This window comes from Schistocerca gregaria, chromosome 5 (genome assembly GCF_023897955.1).
Source record: "Schistocerca gregaria isolate iqSchGreg1 chromosome 5, iqSchGreg1.2, whole genome shotgun sequence".
Lineage (NCBI taxonomy): Eukaryota > Metazoa > Arthropoda > Insecta > Orthoptera > Acrididae > Schistocerca > Schistocerca gregaria.
Window position 1 is genome coordinate 635,385,755 of NC_064924.1, and position 21,190 is coordinate 635,406,944.

At 46.7% G+C, this 21,190-nt stretch overlaps 1 protein-coding gene across 5 annotated transcripts in view; it reads left to right on the forward strand.

Annotated features, from left to right (window-relative positions):
• The window catches only part of LOC126272274 (protein madd-4-like), a 2,033,115-nt gene that overhangs the window by 1,704,678 nt on the left and 307,247 nt on the right, over nucleotides 1-21,190 (forward strand). For all 5 annotated transcript variants that reach the window (XM_049975019.1, XM_049975021.1, XM_049975022.1 and 2 more), the window contains exons 8-9: nucleotides 1,505-1,610; nucleotides 21,073-21,168. In XM_049975019.1, the coding sequence (XP_049830976.1) occupies nucleotides 1,505-1,610; nucleotides 21,073-21,168 (202 nt within the window). The remainder of the gene's footprint in view (nucleotides 1-1,504; nucleotides 1,611-21,072; nucleotides 21,169-21,190) is intronic.

Below are 21,190 nucleotides of genomic sequence, written 5' to 3' on the forward strand. Positions count from 1 at the left end.
AAGAAAAGCCTGTACCAAGCTACTAAGCGTCTCTCCTGCACAGTCTTCCACTGGAGTTTATCTATCATCTCCGTAACGCTTTCGCTATTACTAAATGATCCTGAAACGAAGAGCGCTGCTCTCCGTTGGGTCTTCTCTACCTCTTCTATCAACCATAGCTGGTACGGATCCCACACTGCTGAGCAGTATTCAAGCAGTGGGCGAACAAGCGTACTGTAACCTACTTCCTTTGTTTTCGGATTGCATTTCCTTAGGATTCTTCCAATGAATCTCAATCTGGCATCTGCTTTACCGACGATCAACTTTATATGATAATTCCATTTTAAATCACACCTAATTCGTACTCCCAGATAATTTATGGAATTACCTGCTTCCAGTTGCTGACCTGCTATTTTGTAGCTAAATGATAAGGGATCTATCTTTCCATGTATTCGCAGCACATTACACTTGTCTACATTGAGATTCAATTGCCATTCCCTGCACCATGCGTCAATTCGCTGCAGATCCTCCTGAATTTCAGTTCAATTTTCCATTGTTCCAACCTCTCGATATACCACAACATCAACCGGAAAAATCCTCAGTGAACTTCCGATGTCATCCATAAGGTCATTTATATATATTGTGAATAGCAACGGTCCTACGACACTCCCCTGCGGCACACCAGAAATAACTCTTACTTCGGAAGACTTCTCTCCATTGCGAATGACATGCTGCGTTCTGTTATCTAGGAACTCTTCAATCCAATCACACAATTGGTCTGATAGTCCACATATTCTTACTTTGTTCATTAAACGACTGTGGGAAACTGTATCGAACACCTTGCGGAAGTCAAGAAACACGGCATCTGCCTGGGAACCCGTGTCTATGGCCCTCTGAATCTCGTGGACGAATAGCGCGAGCTGTGTTTCACACGATCGTCTTTCTCGAAACCCATGCTGATTCCTACAGAGTAGATTTCTAGTCTCCAGAAAAGTCATTCTACTCGAACATAACACCTGTTCCAAAATTCTACAACTGATAGACGTTATAGATATAGGTCTATAGTTCTGCACATCTGTTCGGCGTCTCTTCTTGAAAACGGGGATGACCTGTGCCCTTTTCCAATCGTTAGGAACGCTACGCTCTTCTAGAGACCTACGGTTTTCTTTTTGGTTCTAATAAAAACCCGTGTCATTCCAAGCATGTGTGTCAATTTTTACCTCTCTATGTACATTATTCCGTGGTTTATTAAGTTTTCAAATTTATACTGACTTTTTGATCACCCAGTACTAAAACAGCTTCAGAAAGAGGAGAAGGCACATAATTTCATCAACGAAGTAAATAAATTGGATATGCCATGAACGAAAACGTACGACAGGGGTCATTTGGACCGCTTCTGCCGTTCTAGTGTTAATAAAAGTCGTCGCACAAACTGTTGTCCTCTGTGTGTGACGCGGGGCAGCGTTCGTGCCCCGGCGCTGGCTGCGTGTTACAGCTGGTAGAGACGTGACGGCGTGCTGTGCAGGTGGGTGCCCGACCCCTGGGGACCCTGCTCTGCGACCTGCGGCAGCGGCCACCGGCGGCGCGGCCTGCGCTGCCTGCAGCAGGAAGGCAACGGCAGCCTCACACTGGTGAGTACCGCTCGCTTCCTTTCTCTCTTTCTTTCTTTTGCTGCCGCCTTCATCCCGCATTGTGCGCAGGGTCGGCAGGGTTCAGTACGGAACTGGCATCATGTCCATTGTAATTCTCCGGGCTGTTATGCCGTGGTCGGTTGATGAATTCTGTGTCGATTCCCAACGTTTCGTCTCCGACTGCGGGAGACATCTTCAAGGAGGTTCGTAGCTCGATGGAAGGTCCAACACACCCACTGGCTCGCTGCTGACTTACTGCTGCTTCCACCGAGCTACGGACCTCCTTGAAGATGTCTCCCGCAGTCGGAGACGAAACGTTGGGAAACGACACAGAATTCATCAACCGACCACGGCATGACATCCCGGATAATTATAATGGACATGATATTTCCGGCCATGAAAGTCTACATTTTGGAATTGGCTTGGTTAATTCTAAGGGGTGGTCGGATATCCCACGGGACGGATTTTTTTTTTTTATTTATTTATTGCCAAATTATAGACCTGTTACCTGATGTTTAAAACAGATCGTACATCTTACAATTTTCGTTTTTCATCTTTTTACAGTTTTCTTACCTTTTTTGTTTTATCTACAACATTTACACAGAATGATACTTTTCAAAATAACAATAATTTAAGGTTGAAATATAAATAAAATGTTGTTGTTTTTTAAGAAGAATATAAAAGGAAGATAGGATACATGAGAGAATTGTTAGTATCATCACTGAGTGTGACTGACGGTGAATACCTCGGAATGGTTTCTTCGAGCCGTTGACCGCCAGTCACACACACACGCAAACACACACACACACACACACACACACACACACACACAAATGGTTATTAGTAGAAAAATTATGTTGCTTATCCTATTTATTACTAATCCTATGTATTAACTACTTTGGGTGCCCATCCATGTACAGGATTTGGTGTTTTCTTGGCTAGATTGCCAATACTTTTGTTTATTTACTGTCACATCTCAACTTCCTCCTCCTGTTCCTACTCATTGTCATTATTTTCGTTGTCACTGTGGGTATCGCTGTCCATCCTCTGGAGATTGCTGTTACGCTGCACATAGGCATGTATGTAATGTCGTGTCCGCATATACTCTTCATGTGTCGTTTTTTAAATACTGTTTGTCAGTGCGTTTAATTGTGCCCATTGTTCTTCGTCTACTATTGCTGTGTATATATCTACGTCTGTATCTGTGTAATCTAAGTGTAGTGTATGTCTACTGTTCGCGTATTGCCCGCAGAAATAGACAGTGTGTTCTGGCGAACCTTCTTCCCCGCATGTGCATGTAGGTGTCTGCCTCAGACTCACGTGGTTTAAGTGCGGGACAGAACGGAATGAGTGTACCCCCTAGCTGTCTGTGTCGAGTGTAAATCGTGAAATAGTGTGAATGTGTTTCAAATGTCTGTGAGTCGTGTAACTGAGGTAGGACGTGGGGACCAGCCTGGTATTCACCTAGGAGGCTGTGGAAAACCGCCTCAAAACCACATCCAGGCTCGCTGGCACACGGGCCGTCGTCGTGAATTCGCCAGGCGGATTCGATCTGGGGCCGGCGCTCTTACCCGAGTCCAGGAAGCAGCGCGTTAGCACTCTCGGCTACCCTGGCGGGTGGTATTGATCCCTGCCTGCTCTTAACTAACGGAGCCCCAGCTATTGAGTGCAGAGTTACTCGCTCGATGTGGTCCTCACCTACCTCTACAGTATCCGCACCTATCCAAATGATCTAGTGATTAAGAACAACCAGGGACCCGAGAATATGGGCAGGGGAGGGCTGTCAGCGGCACAATCCGCCGCTCTTCAGCCGACTGACACGACAACTAATACAAGAATAAAATGATACAAACATAAGGAGATAAAAAAGGGGAAAATAAAACAGAGTAAGGTGAGAAAATGGAGGTAAAAATACACAGACATGGAGACGTTCATGGAGGACAGTTAAAAAAAAATCACCAGAAAGTTAAAAAACACAGTTGGCGAGTCTTAAAACACAGAGAAGACACTGAATGCGCACGCACAGGTTAACTGGACCCGCGCAAAGCTTTCGCATGTTTATAGTTTTAAACCATGCCAGTAATTGCAGTAAGTGTAGTCCTTGTGATAATGATAGTTGTCGCAATGGAGAGGAAACATCATTAAAAATTCGCCAAACGTGAGTAGGAATCGCGCACTGAGGATCCCATGCAAACCATATACAGGGCAGTCCATTGATCGTGACCGGGCCAAATATCTCACGAAATAAGCACCAAACGAAAAAAACTACAAGGAACGAAACTCGTCTAGCTTGAAGGGGGAAACCAGATAGCGTTATGGTTGGCCCGCTAGATGGCGCTGCCATAGGTCAAACGGATATCAACTGCGTTTTTTTAAAAAAATAGGAACCCTCATTCTTTATTACATATTCGGGTAGTATGTAGAGAAAAATGAATGTTTTAATAGGACCCCATTTTTCGCTTTGTGATAGATGGCGCTGTAATAGTCACAAACGTATAAGTACGTGGTATCACGTAACATTCTGCCAGTGCGGACGGTATTTGCTTCGTGATACATTACCCTTGTTAAAATGGACCGTTTACCAATTGCGGAAAAGGTCGATATCGTGGGGGCGTGTGCTCGGTATCCTGGACAACATCATCCAAGTGTCCGGACCGTTCGCCGGATAGTTACGTTATTTGAGGAAACAGGAAGTGTCAGCGAAGTGGGAAACGTCAACCACGATGTGCAACAAATGAAGATACCCAAGTAGGTGGTTTAGCTGCTGTCGCGGCTAATCAGCACACCAGTAGCAGACAAATTGCGCTATAATCGGGAATCTCAAAAACGTCGGTGTTGAGAATGCTACATCAACATCGATTGCACCAGTACCATATTTCTATGCACCACGAATTGCATGGCGACGACTTTGAACGTCGTGTACAGTTCTGCCACTGGGCACAAAATAAATTACGGGACGATGGAAGATTTTTTGCACGCGTTCTATTTAGCGACGAAGCGTCATTCATCAACAGCGATACCGTAAACCGGCATAATATGCAGTGTTGGGCAACAGAAAATCCACGATGGCTGCGACGAGTGGAACATCAGCGACCTTGAAATGTATGGTGCGGCATTATGGAAGGAAGGATAATTGGCCCCCATTTTATCGATGGCAATCTAAATGGTGCAATGTATGATGATTTCCTAAGTAATGTTCTACAAAATGTTTCACTGCATGACAGAATGACTATGTATTTCCACCATGATGGATGTCAGGCACATAGCACACGTGCGGTTGAAGTGGTACTGAATAGCATATTTCATGACACGTGAATTGGTCGTCGAAGCACCATACCATGGCCCGCACGTTCACCGGATCTGACGTCCCCAGATTTCTTTCTGTGGGGAAAGTTGAAGGATATTTGCTATCGTGATCCACCGACATCGCCCGACAACATGCGTCAGCGCATTGTCAATTCATTACGGAAGGCAAACTACTCGCTGTTGAGAGTAATGTCGTTACACGTATTGTCAAATGCATTGACGTTGACGGAAATCATTTTGAGCATTTATTGCATTAATGTGGTATTTATAGGTAATCACGCTGTAACAGCATGCGTTCTCAGAAATGATAAGTTCACAAAGGCACATTTATCACATTGCAACAACCGAAATAAAATGTTCGAACGTACCTACGTTCTGTATTTTAATTTAAAAAACCTACCTGTTACGAACTGTTCGTCTAAAATTGTGAGCCATATGTTTGTTGCTATTACAGCGCCATCTGTCACAAAACACCAAAAGTAGTCCAAGTAAAAAATTGGTATGACGCTTATTTCGTGAGATATTTGGTCCGGTCACGAACAATGGACCACTCTGTATACTTCCAAAATGTTATGCGATTTAATTAATTACTCTGCTCTAGGATGTGCTATATTTTGTAGCGGTTAGGGGTTGAGTGACACTAGATATTGAGTGACAATGACAGAGGGAAGCAAAGGTCACTATTTCGTCTGCGATGGCGGGAGGAAAAGCGACTCTTTGTGGGCGGTGGGATGGGTTCTTTACCTGCCTCAGTGGGTGAGGTGTGAGAGAAACACTGGTAGTTCACTAACAGCCATTTAACTCGCTCAATTCCTCGCGGCGGCGAAACGGCGGAGTCGTAGCGTGCAGATTCTCGTTACGCTGATGCGGCGACGGCTCGTGTTGCAGCGGCGCTCCGGGCCTTGTATACCTCCATTCAGGACCGTGTCCGTGACTCGCAGCGGCTACGACGCGGCCTTCTCCTTGTGAATTCGCTCTTTGCGTTATTAACAAGCGGCTGCGGCGTGGCACGCAGCGCTCCATCCCGGAATCTAACCAGCGTCCCTCAGGTTCACCGTCTTGTAGCGGTGTTCATCAAACTATAGGTTCACAGGTGGCGTGGTCGCAGTCCCTTCGTACTGGCCAGCCACTTGGGTAAGTACCACACGAAAGTCTTTTTGGCAACATCTGGGACAGTTTCTTCTGCGTCGACCTCCTGGCCCGGTACCGGCATCTTCTTCTGTCGAGCACTGCAGCGGCTAAGTCGTTGTAGCGAAGTATTTTGTCCGTACGTCCAGGCGACGTTTCTTCGTGTCATCTTTCTCCCCTCGAAGGACACCGTCCTGCCCGTTTGTAGGGGGTATTTATTCAATGTTTCCGTCAATGTTGTGAAGTTTCTAGGGTGGCGACTGACTCCTCAATCGCAGATCTATGCTTAACACGTTCGTCAGAAACGTGACCAACGTCGACACACGTGTCGGCTTTCCTTGTTCGACTGCTGCCGCTTCCGAGTATTGTCAAAGTCTCTAAGATGTTTACTTAACCTATAATAAGTCGTTACGCATTTTTCTGCCGGATATCTGCTTCCATAACCATTAAAAACACCTAATTATTATACACAACTATAAATTACATATAGTTATTACGCATAATACCCTAAAAATTATTGTAATATTCAGAAATAACCAGTTTTAATAAAAACACACGAAAGAGAAATTACACTACTGGCCATTAAAATTCCTACACCAAGAAGTAATGCAGATGACAAACGGGTATTCATTGAACAAATATATTATACTAGAACTGACATGTGATTACATTTTCACACAATTTGGGTGCATAGATCCTGAGAAATCAGTACCCAGAACAACCACCTCCGGCCGTAATAACGGCCTTGATACGCCTGGGCATTGAGTCGGACAGAGCTTGGATGGCGTGTACAGGTACAGCTGCCCATGCAGCTTCAACACGATAACACAGTAGTAGTGACTCGCGTATTTTGACGAGCCAGTTGCTCGGCCAATATTGACTAGACGTTTCCAATTGGTGAGAGATCTGGAGCATGTGCTGGCCAGGGCAGAAGTCGAACATTTTCTGCGTCCAGAAAGGCCTGTACAGGACCTCCAACATGCGGTTGTGCATTATCCTGCTGAAATATACGGTTTCGCAGGGATAGAATGAAGGGTAGAGCCACGGGTCGTAACACATCTGAAATGTAACGTCCACTGTTCAAAGTGCCGTCAGTGCGAGCAAGAGGTGACCGAGGCATGTAACCAATGGCACCCCATACCATCACGCCGGGTGATACGCCAGTATGGCGATGACGAATACACGCTTCCAATGTGCATTCACCGCGATGTCGCCAAACACGGATGCGACCATCATGATGCTGAAACAGAACTTGGATTCATCCGAAAAAATGACGCTTTGCCAATCGTGCACCAAGGTTCGTCGTTGAGCACATCACCGCAGGCGCTCCTGTCTGCGATGCAGCGTCAAGGGTAACCGCAGCCACGGTCTCCGAGCTGATATTCCATGCTGCTGCAAACGTCGTCGAACTGTTCGTGCAGATGGTTGTTGTCTTGCAAACGTCCCCAATTGTTGACTCAGGGACTGAGATATGGCTGCACGATCCGTTACAGCCATGTGGATAAGATGCCTGTCATCTCGACTGCTAGTGATACGAGGCCGTTGGGATCCAGCACGGCTTTCGGTATTACCCTCCTGAAGCCACCGTTTCCATATTCTGCTAACAGTCATTGGATCTCGACCAACGCGAGCAGCAATCGCGATAGGCTACAAACCGAAGTTTATCGAAGTCGGAAACGTGACGGTTCGTATTTCTCCTCCTTACTCGAGGCATCACAACAACGTTTCACCAGGCAACGCTGGTCAACTGCTGTTTGTGTATGAGCAATTGGTTGGAAACTTTCCTCGTGTCAGCACGAAAAGCTTATCATTTCCCTATCACAGCATCCTGTCGGTTAAATTTCGTGTCTGTAGCACGTCATCTTCGTGGTAATTTTAATGGCCAGTAGTGTATATTGCAGTAAAAATGAATACTATGTATAGTTTGTGAAAAATACACTGCGATACCTGTGTACGAGCGTCACCAATACAACAATTGAACCAACGTTTCCAAAATTATTTTCTGCCACATTTGTTATTTTAGTCTGCAGTGTCCAAACAATTGACACCAACTTCCTTCAAATGATTAGAGCATGTCCACCTACTGCACCTAACACACCACTTCCAGGTTAATTTGTCCCGTGATCCATCACACTCCCAGACTTTTGCGCCATTAGAGAGGAAGGGGCTTATGCTTCGCAGGGTATCGAAAAACTTGTCCTTCAGTTTTGCTGCGCAGTGTTAATGATAAACTTTGTAACAGTTGTTACTGTTCTGCGTGCCACCTCTTTCGATTGCACGATTAGTGTCAGACGGTTTCGACCCCTCCACGCGGCTCAGTAGGCACGAGAGATTGCTGCCTGCAGCGGACGACAGAGTTCTTTGCCTTTCCGCACAGTAGTTCCGAAGCGACGTCCACTGGGCTGCTCCTTCCGCCCAACGAGGAAAAGAAGGCAAGGGGAGAGAGCTTTGTAGGGCACCTACCTTCGTCAAAGGAGCCAATTTCCTTTTCAGGCCGCGTGCGACCTGCGGCAGCTAATGGTGGCCCGTTAGGTCCCCGCTGCTCCTTCTGCCCGGTTCTCGCTTTGCCTCAACAGCAAAAGGCGTGTTCGACGTTCCATTTCCATTGCTGCACCTCAAACGCAGTCACTACTAATGTAAACAGGCCACGAGAAACTTTGTTAAGTTAATGGCAACATTCCAAAATTGCAAAAAATTTCCCACTCCGTCGTGGCAGGCTTTTACAGCAACCGATTTAAAAGTGGTTCAGAACAAAAACAGTCTCCGTTACGAAATTATTTAATGTCAAAGACGCTTCTCACCCTTTAAGAGCACCACCAGGTTGTCTACAAAAACAAGAAACCAATGAATTATATACAAACAGAGGAAAAGGGCATGGTCCTGTCTTTCTATCTTGCACATCTACGCAGATAACGTAAACTGAAAGAAAAGAAACTTACCTAAAAGTATCCGGATACGTAACTCATCAGCTATAAAATCACATATAATGTAAAATAGATACCAAGGTAACCGGATATACAGTATAATCCATCCGTCATGAAACATCTAACGCATGAAGTGGACCTAGTAAAAGGAGAGAAACAGCCAAAATAACAATCTGAAAGTACAAATATGTGCGGAAAAATCTTCCACGGTTATCGTATATTATCTTGAGTACACCAGACGGCTCCGCCATGGTAATACGCTTACAAAATACAATGTCTGTATTGGCCAAGCGTGGCCGTATGTTGTACTGTTACGGCGGAGACGGCTGGTGTGCTCAAGGTACACTTCACGGGTTAGATGTTTCTAGGTGGATGGATTATATATCCGGTTACCATGGTGTCTGGTTTACATGCTATGTGGTTTTATGACCGACGAGGCCGCGGGGGATTAGCCGAGCGGTCTATCAGTTCGGCGCTAGCAGCCGTGTGAAGTGGAGGTCCGATACTTCCGCCTGCGCGGCGTGTGCGAGTGTTTGTTTACTTGTGGACTTAGTCAAAAAAAAAATGGTTCAAATGGCTCTGAGCACTATGGGACTTAACATCTATGGTCATCAGTCCCCTAGAACTGAGAACTACTTAAACCTAACTAACCTAAGGACAACACACAACACCCAGCCATCACGAGGCAGAGAAAATCCCTGACCCCGCCGCGAATCGAACCCGGGAACCCCGGCGCCGGAAGCGAGAACGCTGCCGCACGACCACGAGATGCTGGCGGACTTAGTCTGCTCGCGGGCTAGTAGCAATGATCATGGCGAAGAAGTACAGGAAAACTACATTACGATTCAATTTCTGCAAAGACTACGAACGACCAAAGGCTTTAGCAGTGGAACGATTCATTCGAGAGGAAGTCAAATACCGCGAAACGATATTGTCGGAATTCACCTGTCCGTCATTAGTCCCACGGTGTATGTTAAGATCGTAAATGACGCGGCGTGTGAGAGAATTCTACAGGAGTCAAAAGCAGTCTCCGATTTTGCTATGGTGACGGGAATGTCGGCACGGTTACTGTAGAACAAGCTGGTCTGGGTGTACGGACGATACGTGTTTTTGAGCTGCCATTTGAGCTCCCGGCTGCCGAAGTTATCGAGGCTTTTAAGCCATACGGCACGGTACATAGTCACATGGCAGAACGCTGGACACAAAAAAATTCGCCACGTACCCCGTTTTTAACGGAGTGCGACAGATCACTATTGATCTTCAGAAGCATGTACCGACCTATCTGACAGTTAGTGGTTGTCGGGCGGTGGTGTTTGACGATGGTCAACCACGTACATATTCCATCTGTGGCCAGGAGGTACACTTCAGGTCGAACTGTACGCAACAGCGGATTACGCAACTGCCTTCAGATGTGCGGGAGCCGTCGCCGGCGATGACAGTACTACCGATCACCTATGCCAAAGCCCTCACTGCCTCCGCTGATGACCGAAAGGACACAGCCCCAGTGGAAGATCAATATGGCACTCTCCGAAACCTTGTAGCAGACGTCGGTATGACAGAGGATGCTGCTCCATCGAGCATACAATCTACGGCGACAACATCAGTTGAGATCGAACTCCCACCAAGCACAACGATAGTACACAAAGCAGTTCCAGCCACTACGGATGCTGATCCGCCTGGAACGCATTCTGTGCGACAACAACAGTTTCGACCAAACTCCCGCCAAGTACAACAATGGGATTCGAAACACTTCCAGTTCCTACGGATGCTTTTTTTGTCGGGCAGACGTGATTCCCTACAAGCTGAAGACACGGAAGGAAGATCTCGCAAACAACGTTCCCCGAAACGGAGGAAACGGCGGCGTCGCACGACATCGCCTCGGGATGACTCCCCTTGCCCTGACGACGATGTGCCTGTGGACCAAGACGACACAACAGCCTCTACGCAACAGGATGAGGCAATGGAAACTGTTCGATCAGACCGGCAGCGGTCTGTCACATTACCGGTACAGGGACGTGGTGATGCTGAAGAGAAATCACAGCCAGTTGGCTCTCAAGACGCAGATGTTGTGGCTATTGACACGAATATATCACTGCCTGAAAAGACGTGGTATGACGATATTGAGGAGGCGCCGGACGTCATACAGAGGCAGCCGGTACTCACGAAGACGGCCTAATAATTACTGAAGGTCAAGGGAGAGGGGCAGGAGGACATCTTCTAACTCAGCCCCCAGCGCCGATGCAGGGAGATGTTGTTGCGCCTCGACAGAGTGGGTTTCAACGCCATGCGAACCGTATTGAGACATTACATATAAATGACGGGCGTTCACCGGCCAAAATACACCTACTGAAGGACACGATTTGGGCGTCTGATATGGATTTTGCTTTGCTGCAGGAAGTCCACATAGCTGCACTCCCATACATCGCAGGCTACCAGTCCTATTCGTCACATGGAGATCACAATGGGAGTGGTGTGGCAGTTTAGTGCGAGATGGATTCCCAGTGGAAAATATGTGTTATCTTCTGTCCGCCAGGGGAATGGCTTTCACGACGTTTGGGACACATATCATCAATCTTTATGCACCGTCGGGAAATAATCGGCGGCGGGAAATGGCGCGATTTTATGCAGAAGACAATGCCCCACTATTCCATGGACGTTTTGAATGTGTAATAATTGGTGGAGATTTCAACTGTGTTCTCAGCCAGAAAGACCAATGGGCGCAAGCAAACATCAGCCAGGAGTTGCGAATCGTTGTCAACGACCTTGTACTTAGTGACACGTGGGAATTTCGACATGGAGATGCACCGGGATACACCTATGTGACAAGTCATTCGGTGAGCAGATTAGATCGCATTTATATCTCACGGGCTCATGCAAATGATGTCCAGGACGCGGAACGCTGGCCATTGGCATTTTCCGATCACAGCGCTTACATCTGTACGGTGCTTCTTCCTTGTGGAGAGGTGGGGAACAGTAAGGCCCCGTGGAAACTAAACATTCAACATCTACATGATCCTGAATGCCGTCAACGGATCCTTGAGACTTGGACGATGTGCGAGCGAAGGGTTGAAAGGTATGCGACGAAGCTTGATTGGTGACTGACTTGTGCTAAACCGGCGCTTCGCCGCACGTTCATCTCATATAGCAGGGAGATGGCCGAATGGCGCCGCCGTACGACCGACTTTTATTTTGCGGCACTGCGCGACCTGGATGATGGTCCGCCGGGACAGGACATCTGGATCGAACGCAAAAGGATAAAAGCTAAACTAGTGGCTTTAGCTAGGAAACATCTTCAGGGAACCATGGTGCGCGCCAGATGTCACGATACGATAAGGCACGAGATTCCTTCCATGTACCACGTCTCGAATGAACGAAAACACCGACGACGCGTTTTGGTATGGAAATTAATTACCCGCGAAGACCGAAGAGTGAAGCTTCAAGCGGACATTGTCTCAGCATTTGTTGACCATTACTAACACATCTGTCGGGAAGAAGCAGCCCCTGTCGATGACCTCGACCGTATAGCCACGCACGTCTGCCGTACACTGACGGTAGAAGCCGCGGGAACCTTACTGGAAGACATTAGTTATGAGAACATACATGACGCGATCGCACAAGGTGCGTGGATGGGCTTAATGCTGCATTTTCCGAGAATTTCGCAACTAAATGGCACCGCGATGGACGGAAATGTACAACGAGATGTTAAATTCCGATGCGCCTATTCCACCGGCTTTTATGAAAAGCCTCTTGGTGCCAGTACATAAACCGAAGCCAGGGATTACGGTCACACATTATCGCCCCATCACCCTGCTTAATGCCGACTATAAGATCTTTGCACGGTTGCTAGGTCCCGATGTCGTATGTTATTTCGTAGCATTCTCTCCAGAACAGACGACACCGGGTGGGACGGTGAATGTGCAAACAGCTACTGGCGAATGCCGTGATGTGATAGCGCTAGCGGAGGAGTGCCGGCTTAAAGCGGCGATGGTGGCGGTTGATTTTGACAGTGCATTTGATAAGGTGCACCACAACTATCTGTGGGCTATAATGGAACAAATGGGATTTCCAGACAGTTTTACTGGTCTCATTAGAAGGATTTATGGGGGTGCACAATCCTTGGTACAGGTTAATGGGCGTATAGCAGGGCCCATTCGAATTCGACGATCCATTCGCCAGGGCTGCCCTCTTACGATGCTGCTGTTCGCGATAGCGTTGGAGCCATTAATTGGGAGGTTAACAAATTCTCTTTCTGGGATGGAACTACGGGGCTACACCTTCAAATGTCGTGCCTATGCGGACGACCTGCTGCTCGTTCGTTCTGAGGAAGAGCTAAAGAAGGTCCTTGAACTGTTGTTGGACCATAGTGTGCCGGCGGGTAGTGCAGTGAACATGAACGAATCGGTGGCAATGCCGCTTGGAAGGGGCCTTACGCCGGAAGAAATCAGTCCGTTTCCTTATTTGCAACGATTCCGCTATCTCGGCATAGACTTTACCTCATCTGTAAAACATACTGCGGCAGTTAACTACCGACGTATTTTACAGGCAACACGTACCATGGTCCGACAATATCTCTTACGGCGCCTTGATCCTTTGCAGCGAGTCGAGTATCTGAACACTTATGTGGTTTCTCGAATGGTGCATATTTCGCAGATCCTGCCCCCTACCACTCACGCTCGGACGTCGACTTCAATCAGCACTAGGCTATTTTGTGATGACTGGATCGCCCCTCAAGGTGCGATACGCTCCCTACGGACAAGGATGGATTCGCACTTACGAATGTTCACTGCCGAGCGACGGCGCTCCTTCTAGCCACGATGTATAAGCAATGGCGTAGCGAGTGTGATTCCCTTACATCCCGCCTACTGGATCTCCTGGTTCCAGCGTCCCTTACAGCTCCGGTGACGGTGAGCAACATTAAGCCACATTTTGCGCATGTATCAACATTTATCGTGGAACTTAGTTATATCAGAGACGAGCTTCCACGCACGAGACCGCCATGCGCATAAGATCTTTATGTTTGGCCGCTACGAGGGATAAGTCGTAATGTCATTGAACTCAAACACCCCAGGTTGCATTGGCCGAAGATTTGGATACATGTGCACCAAAAATTGCTTCCTACCTTCGTTCGGGCACTGTGGTTCTCTGTCGCCTTTGGCAAGTTCAACACCAACCAAAGGCTCCACGCAATTGGACTAGTGGACACTCCACTATGCCCGAAATGTCGCCAAATGGATGACGACCATCACCGCTTAACTTGTATCGCGGTGGAGGACGTCTGGCTCCTAGGAAGACAGATGGTAGCTTGCTACCTCCTTGTGACCCCGCAACATATTACACCTGCTTCCTTCTTACATCCGGAGAGTGACTACTTTCCGGCAACAAAATCCCAGTCGATCATCTGGATCAAAGGTTGGACGATCGCGTACGTCTATGGAGATGCTGCCAAGTCGCTACTTGACTTTTGGTGTTTCTTGCAGCAAGCCAACGATGAGGTTCATTGATGGTCACACTATTGGAAAACTTTTGCCAACTATCTTCAGGCAGTCTTCCTCGACCTACCACGCAGGTGGGATGTGCCGAGTGCACTCGGTGTGCACATTTGACAGCTGATAATGAACCTCACGCTTCTCTCAGCACTCAATATGTAATGCATATACTATATCATGAAATGATCTGCATGTTCCTTTTAACAGAGTGATCTTTATTGAAAATAAAAAAATCCCTATTATTTTAAATTTATGATTGGCACTAAGCGATCGCCCCTTTAGTTAAAAAAAATGCGGTCTAAGGCGCTGCAGTCATGGACTGTGCTGCTGATCCTGGCGTACGTTCGAGTCCTCCCTCGGGCATGGGTGTGTGTGTTTGTCCTTAGGATAATTTAGGTTAAGTAGTGTGTAAGCTTAGGGACTGATGACCTTAGCAGTTAAGTCCCATATGATTTCACACACATTTGAACATTTTTGAACATGAGCTCTTCCTGGACTTGCTTTAACTGTGGTTGCTCCTGGGAGTTTCCAGTTCACAGCCAAATCACCAGCAGTTTAGAAGGTATGAAATGTCGATGACACATTTTTACTAATGTGACATCCAATGACTAGTCCACTTCCGAAATCGCTGGACCCTTGTGACCGTCCCATTCTTCCGTTACTGCTATTCTACTGACGGCAGAGTACTCCTTCCTTCTTTCACGCCCCCACCTGCAACTCTTTTAACATCTAGTGTCAATCCCGCAATCTCCTATAGGGCGGGTATGACATGTTGACGAAGCGTATCGCAGTAACGCTGGCCAGTCACATTGTACGTCTTTGGTCCTTGAGCGCCAACCTGTTCAAGAAAGAATGAGCCAATGATGAACGTATGCGTGAAGCCAGACAATACGATGACACGTTCACCATACACAGGAACTTCGTGCACATTGACTGTATGTGAAGATCCCCACACTCGGCAGTTGTGTGTGCTTTCCTCACCCGTCAGAGAAAAATGATCTGACGAAGTCAAAATGTCTGTGGGCGTCCTGTGCCGCAAGCTGCTGTATGATATGGGTCTTGTACGGATACCATTAGGTAATAGTTCGAAGCACCTTCCGTACAGTGGGCCACGGGATGTCCAACTGTCGTGACACAGCACGCGCACTGCCTGACGATCAGGAATTGCGCGCGGCGTTGTCTGGCATAGCATCAGCGATCTCATCAGCCACCTGTGGTGCAACCTGTCGTCGGCCTCTTTCTGGACCGACGCCTAGTTCTCCAGTTGATTCGAACTTCTACATCATGCTCCGGATAGTGAGTGGAGGAAGAGGAGCCGTTCGTCATCTTTCAGTCGGCGATATTCTCGAAGTGCAGCTGTATCATTACTGTTGTTTTGATTGTAGAGCACCAATAATGCCCTGCTCCTTTCGTCCAAGCTCGTGCTGACAGATCAAAAAGTGCACTGCGACTGGTCAGGTGTGTGAGACCGTGAATCACGATAACTGATCACGGCACCTGGTGGCCATAGTGTGAACTGGACGGTGGCGCTGTGACGCATGGAAATCATGCACCCCATACACTGGACACTAATGCTATCAAGTCTGATACTCGTGCGGTAATTAGTGTCCGTGTTATAACGTGTTAAATAGGGAAAGTTTGATTATAACCACACGGTACATTGCAAATAAGTATAGGCTAAACCTTTGAAAGTATTCCGGTACAAGTGAAAATACAATGTAGTCTGTCTATGCAAGAAAAAGGTCTGTACCTATCTACGCATAAAGTATGAACTGAATACCACAAAAGCACCGTTTCAACACTGGAAAATACCATCCATAAATGAGTAATGTTGTTAAGGTTCAATACCTTTCACCTCTACACCAGCATAAACTGAGAATTAATTATTTTACCTTAAGCCTTGAGCCGAGTCGTTCTCGATACTGGACCTTATACTTACATCAGTTCTACATGTTTTGTAAAAATATATTTGTAATGGTCAGATCTCAGGACTCCGCAGTGCGCTTGTTGTTGTTGTTTTGGTCTTCAGCCCTCAGACTGGTTTGATGCAGCTCTCCATGCTACTCTATCCTGTGCAACCTTCTTCATCTCCCAGTACCTACTGCAACCTACATCCTTCTGAATTTGCTAGGTGTATTCATCTCTTGGTCTCCCTCTACGATTTTTACCCTCCACGCTGCCCTCCAGTACTAAATTGGTGATCCCTTGATGCCTCATAACATGTCCTACCTATCGATCCCTTCTTCCAGTCAAGTTGTGCCACAAACGTCTCCTCTCCCCAATCCTATTCAATACCTCCTCATTAGTTACGTGATCTACCCATCTAATCTTCAGCATTCTTCTGTAGCACCACATTTCGAAAGCTTCTATTCTCTTCTTCTCTAAACTATTTATTGTCCATGTTTCACTTCCATACATGGCTACACTCCATACAAATACTTTTAGAAACGACTTCCTGACGCTTAAATCTATACTCGATGTTAACAAATTTCTCTTCGTCAGAAACGCTTTCCTTTCCATTGCCAGTCTACAGTTTATATCCTCTCTACTTCGACCATCATCAGTTATTTTGCTCCCCAAATAGCAAAACTTCTTTAATACTTTAAGTGTCTCATTTCCTAATCTAATACCCTCAGCATCTCCCGACTTAATTCGAATACATTCCATTATCCTCGTTTTACTTTTGTTGATCTTCATTTTATACCCTCCTTCCAACACACTGTCCATTCCTTTCAACTGCTCTTCCATGGCCTTTGCTGTCTCTGACAGAATTACAATGTCATCGGCAAACCTCAAGGCTGTGCGCTTAAGGTTGCGTTTTTTCATAAATAATTACTGAAAATTGAAATTCCGCGTAATGGCGGACAACAAGGAGACCAGCGATGTTATGTTCGTCCTCGCAGCAGCGGGTGCTAAAAATGCTGAAAACTCACGCATGTGGCCAATGGGAATTATATTTCTATAAATGAAAACACAGAACCACATTTACCGCTAAGTTTTTACTTCGGGCAAAATGAAATTATACAGAATAACAGACTTGAGTACAGCAATTCGCTATTGCTCACATCGAGTACATCAGATCAGTAGCAAGCGACCAAATCGACCCCCAAATTGCAAGAGAGAGCAAACCGAACAGAACAAAGGGCCATAATCTTATCAAATGATAGTATAGAGGGTGTTACAAAAAGGTACGACCAAATTTTCAGGAAAAATTCCTCACACACAAAGAAAGAAAATATGTTATGTGGACATGTGTCCGGAAACGCTTACTTTCCATGTTAGAGCTCATTTTATTACTTCTCTTCAAATCACATTAATCGTGGAATGGAAACACACAGCAACAGAACGTACCAGCGTGACTTCAAACACTTTGTTACAGGAAATGTTCAAAATGTCCTCCGTTAGCGAGGATACATGCATCCACCCTCCGTCGCATGGAATCCCTGATGCGCTGATGCAGCCCTGGAGAATGGTGCACTGTATCACAGCCGTCCTCAATACGAGCACGAAGAGTCTCTACATTTGCTACCGGGGTTGTGCAGACAAGAGCTTTCAAATGCCCCCATAAATGAAAGTCAAGAGGGTTGAGGTCAAAAGAGCGTGGAGGCCACGGAATTGGTCCGCCTCTACCAATCCATCGGTCACCGAATCTGTTGTTGAGAAGCGTACTTCGACTGCAATGTGCAGGAGCTCCATCGTGCATGAACCACATGTTGTGTCGTACTTGTACCGGCACATGTTCTAGCAGCACAGGTAGAGTATCCCGTATGAAATCATGATAACGTGTTCCATTGAACGTAGGTGGAAGAACATGGGGCCGAATCAAGACATCACCAACAATGCCTGCTCAAAAGTTCACAGAAAATCTGTGTTGATGACGTGATTGCACAATTGCGTGCGGATTCTCGTCAGCCCACACATGTTGACTGTGAATCGAGGAAGTACAGTACATACTGACGAAACTAAAATGAGCTCTAACATGGAAATTAAGCGTTTCCAGACACATGTCCACATAACATCTTTTCTTTATTTGTGTGTGAGGAGTGTTTCCTGAAAGTTTGGCGGTACCTTTTTGTAACAGGCCTGTCCATAAATCCGTAAGCATATTAAATGATAGCAGCCGGCGATTACATGTTGGCTTCTTCTATACACATTCTTGTCATAGTCTTTAGCAATCATAAAAGTAATATTTACTAAACTAAAGAGTCGAAAAACTGGTACACGTGCGTAATATCGGGTAAGGCTCCCTCAAGCACGTAGAAGTGCCGCAACACGACATGGCAGGGTCTGAAGCAGTGCTATGGGAGTTGACACCTTGAATCCTGCAGGGCTGTCCATAAATCCGTAAGAGTACGAGTGGGGTGAAGATCTCTTTTGAACAGAACGTTGCAAGGCATTCCAGATATGCTCTATCATGTTCATGTCTGGGGAGTTTGGTGAGCAGCGGAGGTGTATAAACTCAGAAGAATGTTCCTCCAGTCACTCTGTAGCAATTCTCGCAGTTTGGGGTGTCGCATTGTCCTGCTGGAATTGCCCAAGTCCATCCGAATGCACAATGGACAAGAATGGGTGCAGGTGATCAGTAACGATGCTTACGTACGAGTCACCTGTCAGAGTCGTATCTAAACTTCTCATGGGTCCCATATCACTCCAAGTGAACACGCCCCACACCATTACAGATCCTCCACCAGCTTGAACAGCCAGCTGCTGATATGCAGGGTCCATGGATTCATGAGGTTGTCCCCGCTCGATACAATTTGAAACGAGACTCGTCCGACCAAGCAGTATGTTTCCAATCATCAATAGTGCAATGTCGGTGTTGCCGAGGCCAGGCGAGACGTAAAGCTTTGTGTCGTGCAGTCGTCAACGGTACACGAGTGGGCATTCGACTCCGAAAGCCCATATCGATGATATTTCATTGAACGGTTCGCACACTGACACTTCTTTACGGCCCATCGCCGAAATCTGCAGCAATTTGGGGAAGTGGTGCACTTCTGTCACGTTGAACGATTCTCTTCAGTCGTCATTGGTCCTGTTGTTGCAGGGTCTTTTTCCGGCCGCAAGGTACCTGAGATTTGACGTTTTACCGGGTTCCTGATATTCACGGTCCACTGGTAAAATGGTCGTACGGGGAAATCCCCACTTCATCGCTACCTCAGAGATGTTGTGTCCCATCCCTCTCGCGCCGACTATAACACCACTTAAATCTTGATAACCTACCATTATGGTAGCAGTAGCCGATCTAAAAACTGCGCCAGACACTTGTTGTCTCATATAGGCATTGCCGAAAGTTGCGCCGTATTCTGGCTGTTTAGATGTCTCCGAATATGACGTCTGTACCAGTTTCTTTGGCGCTTTAGTGTAAATGTACATAGTTACAGATTTCATCACTGTTTCTAGTATCAGAATAGTCGTCAACGGTACACAGAGTGGGCCTTCGAATCCGAAAGCCAATATCGATTATGTTTCGTTGAATGGTTCGCACGCTCACACTTGCTGAGGGCACAGCATAGAAATCTGCAGCAATTTGGGGAAGTGGTGCACTTCTGTCATATTGAACGATTCTCTTCAGTCGTCATTGGTCCTGTTGTTGCAGGGTCTTTTTCCGGCCGCAAGATATCTGAGATTTAATGTTTACCGGATTCCTGATATTCACGGTCCACTGGTGAAACGGTCGTACGGGAAAATCCCCACTTCATCGCTACCTCAGAGACGTTGTGCCCCACCCTCTTGCGCCGACTATAACACCACTTAAATCTTGATAACCTACCATTATGGTAGCAGTAGCCGATCTAAAAACTGCGCCAGACACTTGTTGTCTCATATAGGCATTGCCGAAAGTTGCGCCGTATTCTGGCTGTTTAGATGTCTCCGAATATGACGTCTGTACCAGTTTCTTTGGCGCTTTAGTGTAAATGTACATAATTACAGATTTCATCACTGTTTCTAGTATCAGAATAGTCGTCAACGGTACACAGAGTGGGCCTTCGAATCCGAAAGCCAATATCGATTATGTTTCGTTGAATGGTTCGCACGCTCACACTTGCTGAGGGCACAGCATAGAAATCTGCAGCAATTTGGGGAAGTGGTGCACTTCTGTCATATTGAACGATTCTCTTCAGTCGTCATTGGTCCTGTTGTTGCAGGGTCTTTTTCCGGCCGCAAGATATCTGAGATTTAATGTTTACCGGATTCCTGATATTCACGGTCCACTGGTGAAACGGTCGTACGGGAAAATCCCCACTTCATCGCTACCTCAGAGACGTTGTGCCCCACCCTCTTGCGCCGACTATAACACCACTTAAATCTTGATAACCTACCATTATGGCAGCAGTAGCCGATCTAAAAACTGCGCCAGACACTTGTTGTCTCATATAGGCATTGCCGAAAGTTGCGCCGTATTCTGGCTGTTTAGATATCTCCGAATATGACGTTTGTACCAGTTTCTTTGGCGCTTTAGTGTAAATGTACATAATTACAGATTTCATCACTGTTTCCAGTATCAGAATAGTATTTCGCTTCTAGCAAAAATCCTCATAGCTTGTGCATTTTGTATTTAGATGTCGTAAGTACCCACGAGTACGCTAAGCGCTGTGTTTGTCCGGCCATTTCCCGCAGGTTGCTGACTCGGAGTGCCGCGGCCCGGCGCCACACCAAGAGGAGAGCTGCAAGGCTGCAGACTGCCCCACCTGGAGGGCCACGCCCTGGTCTCCCGTGAGTGCCGCCCGCCTTCACT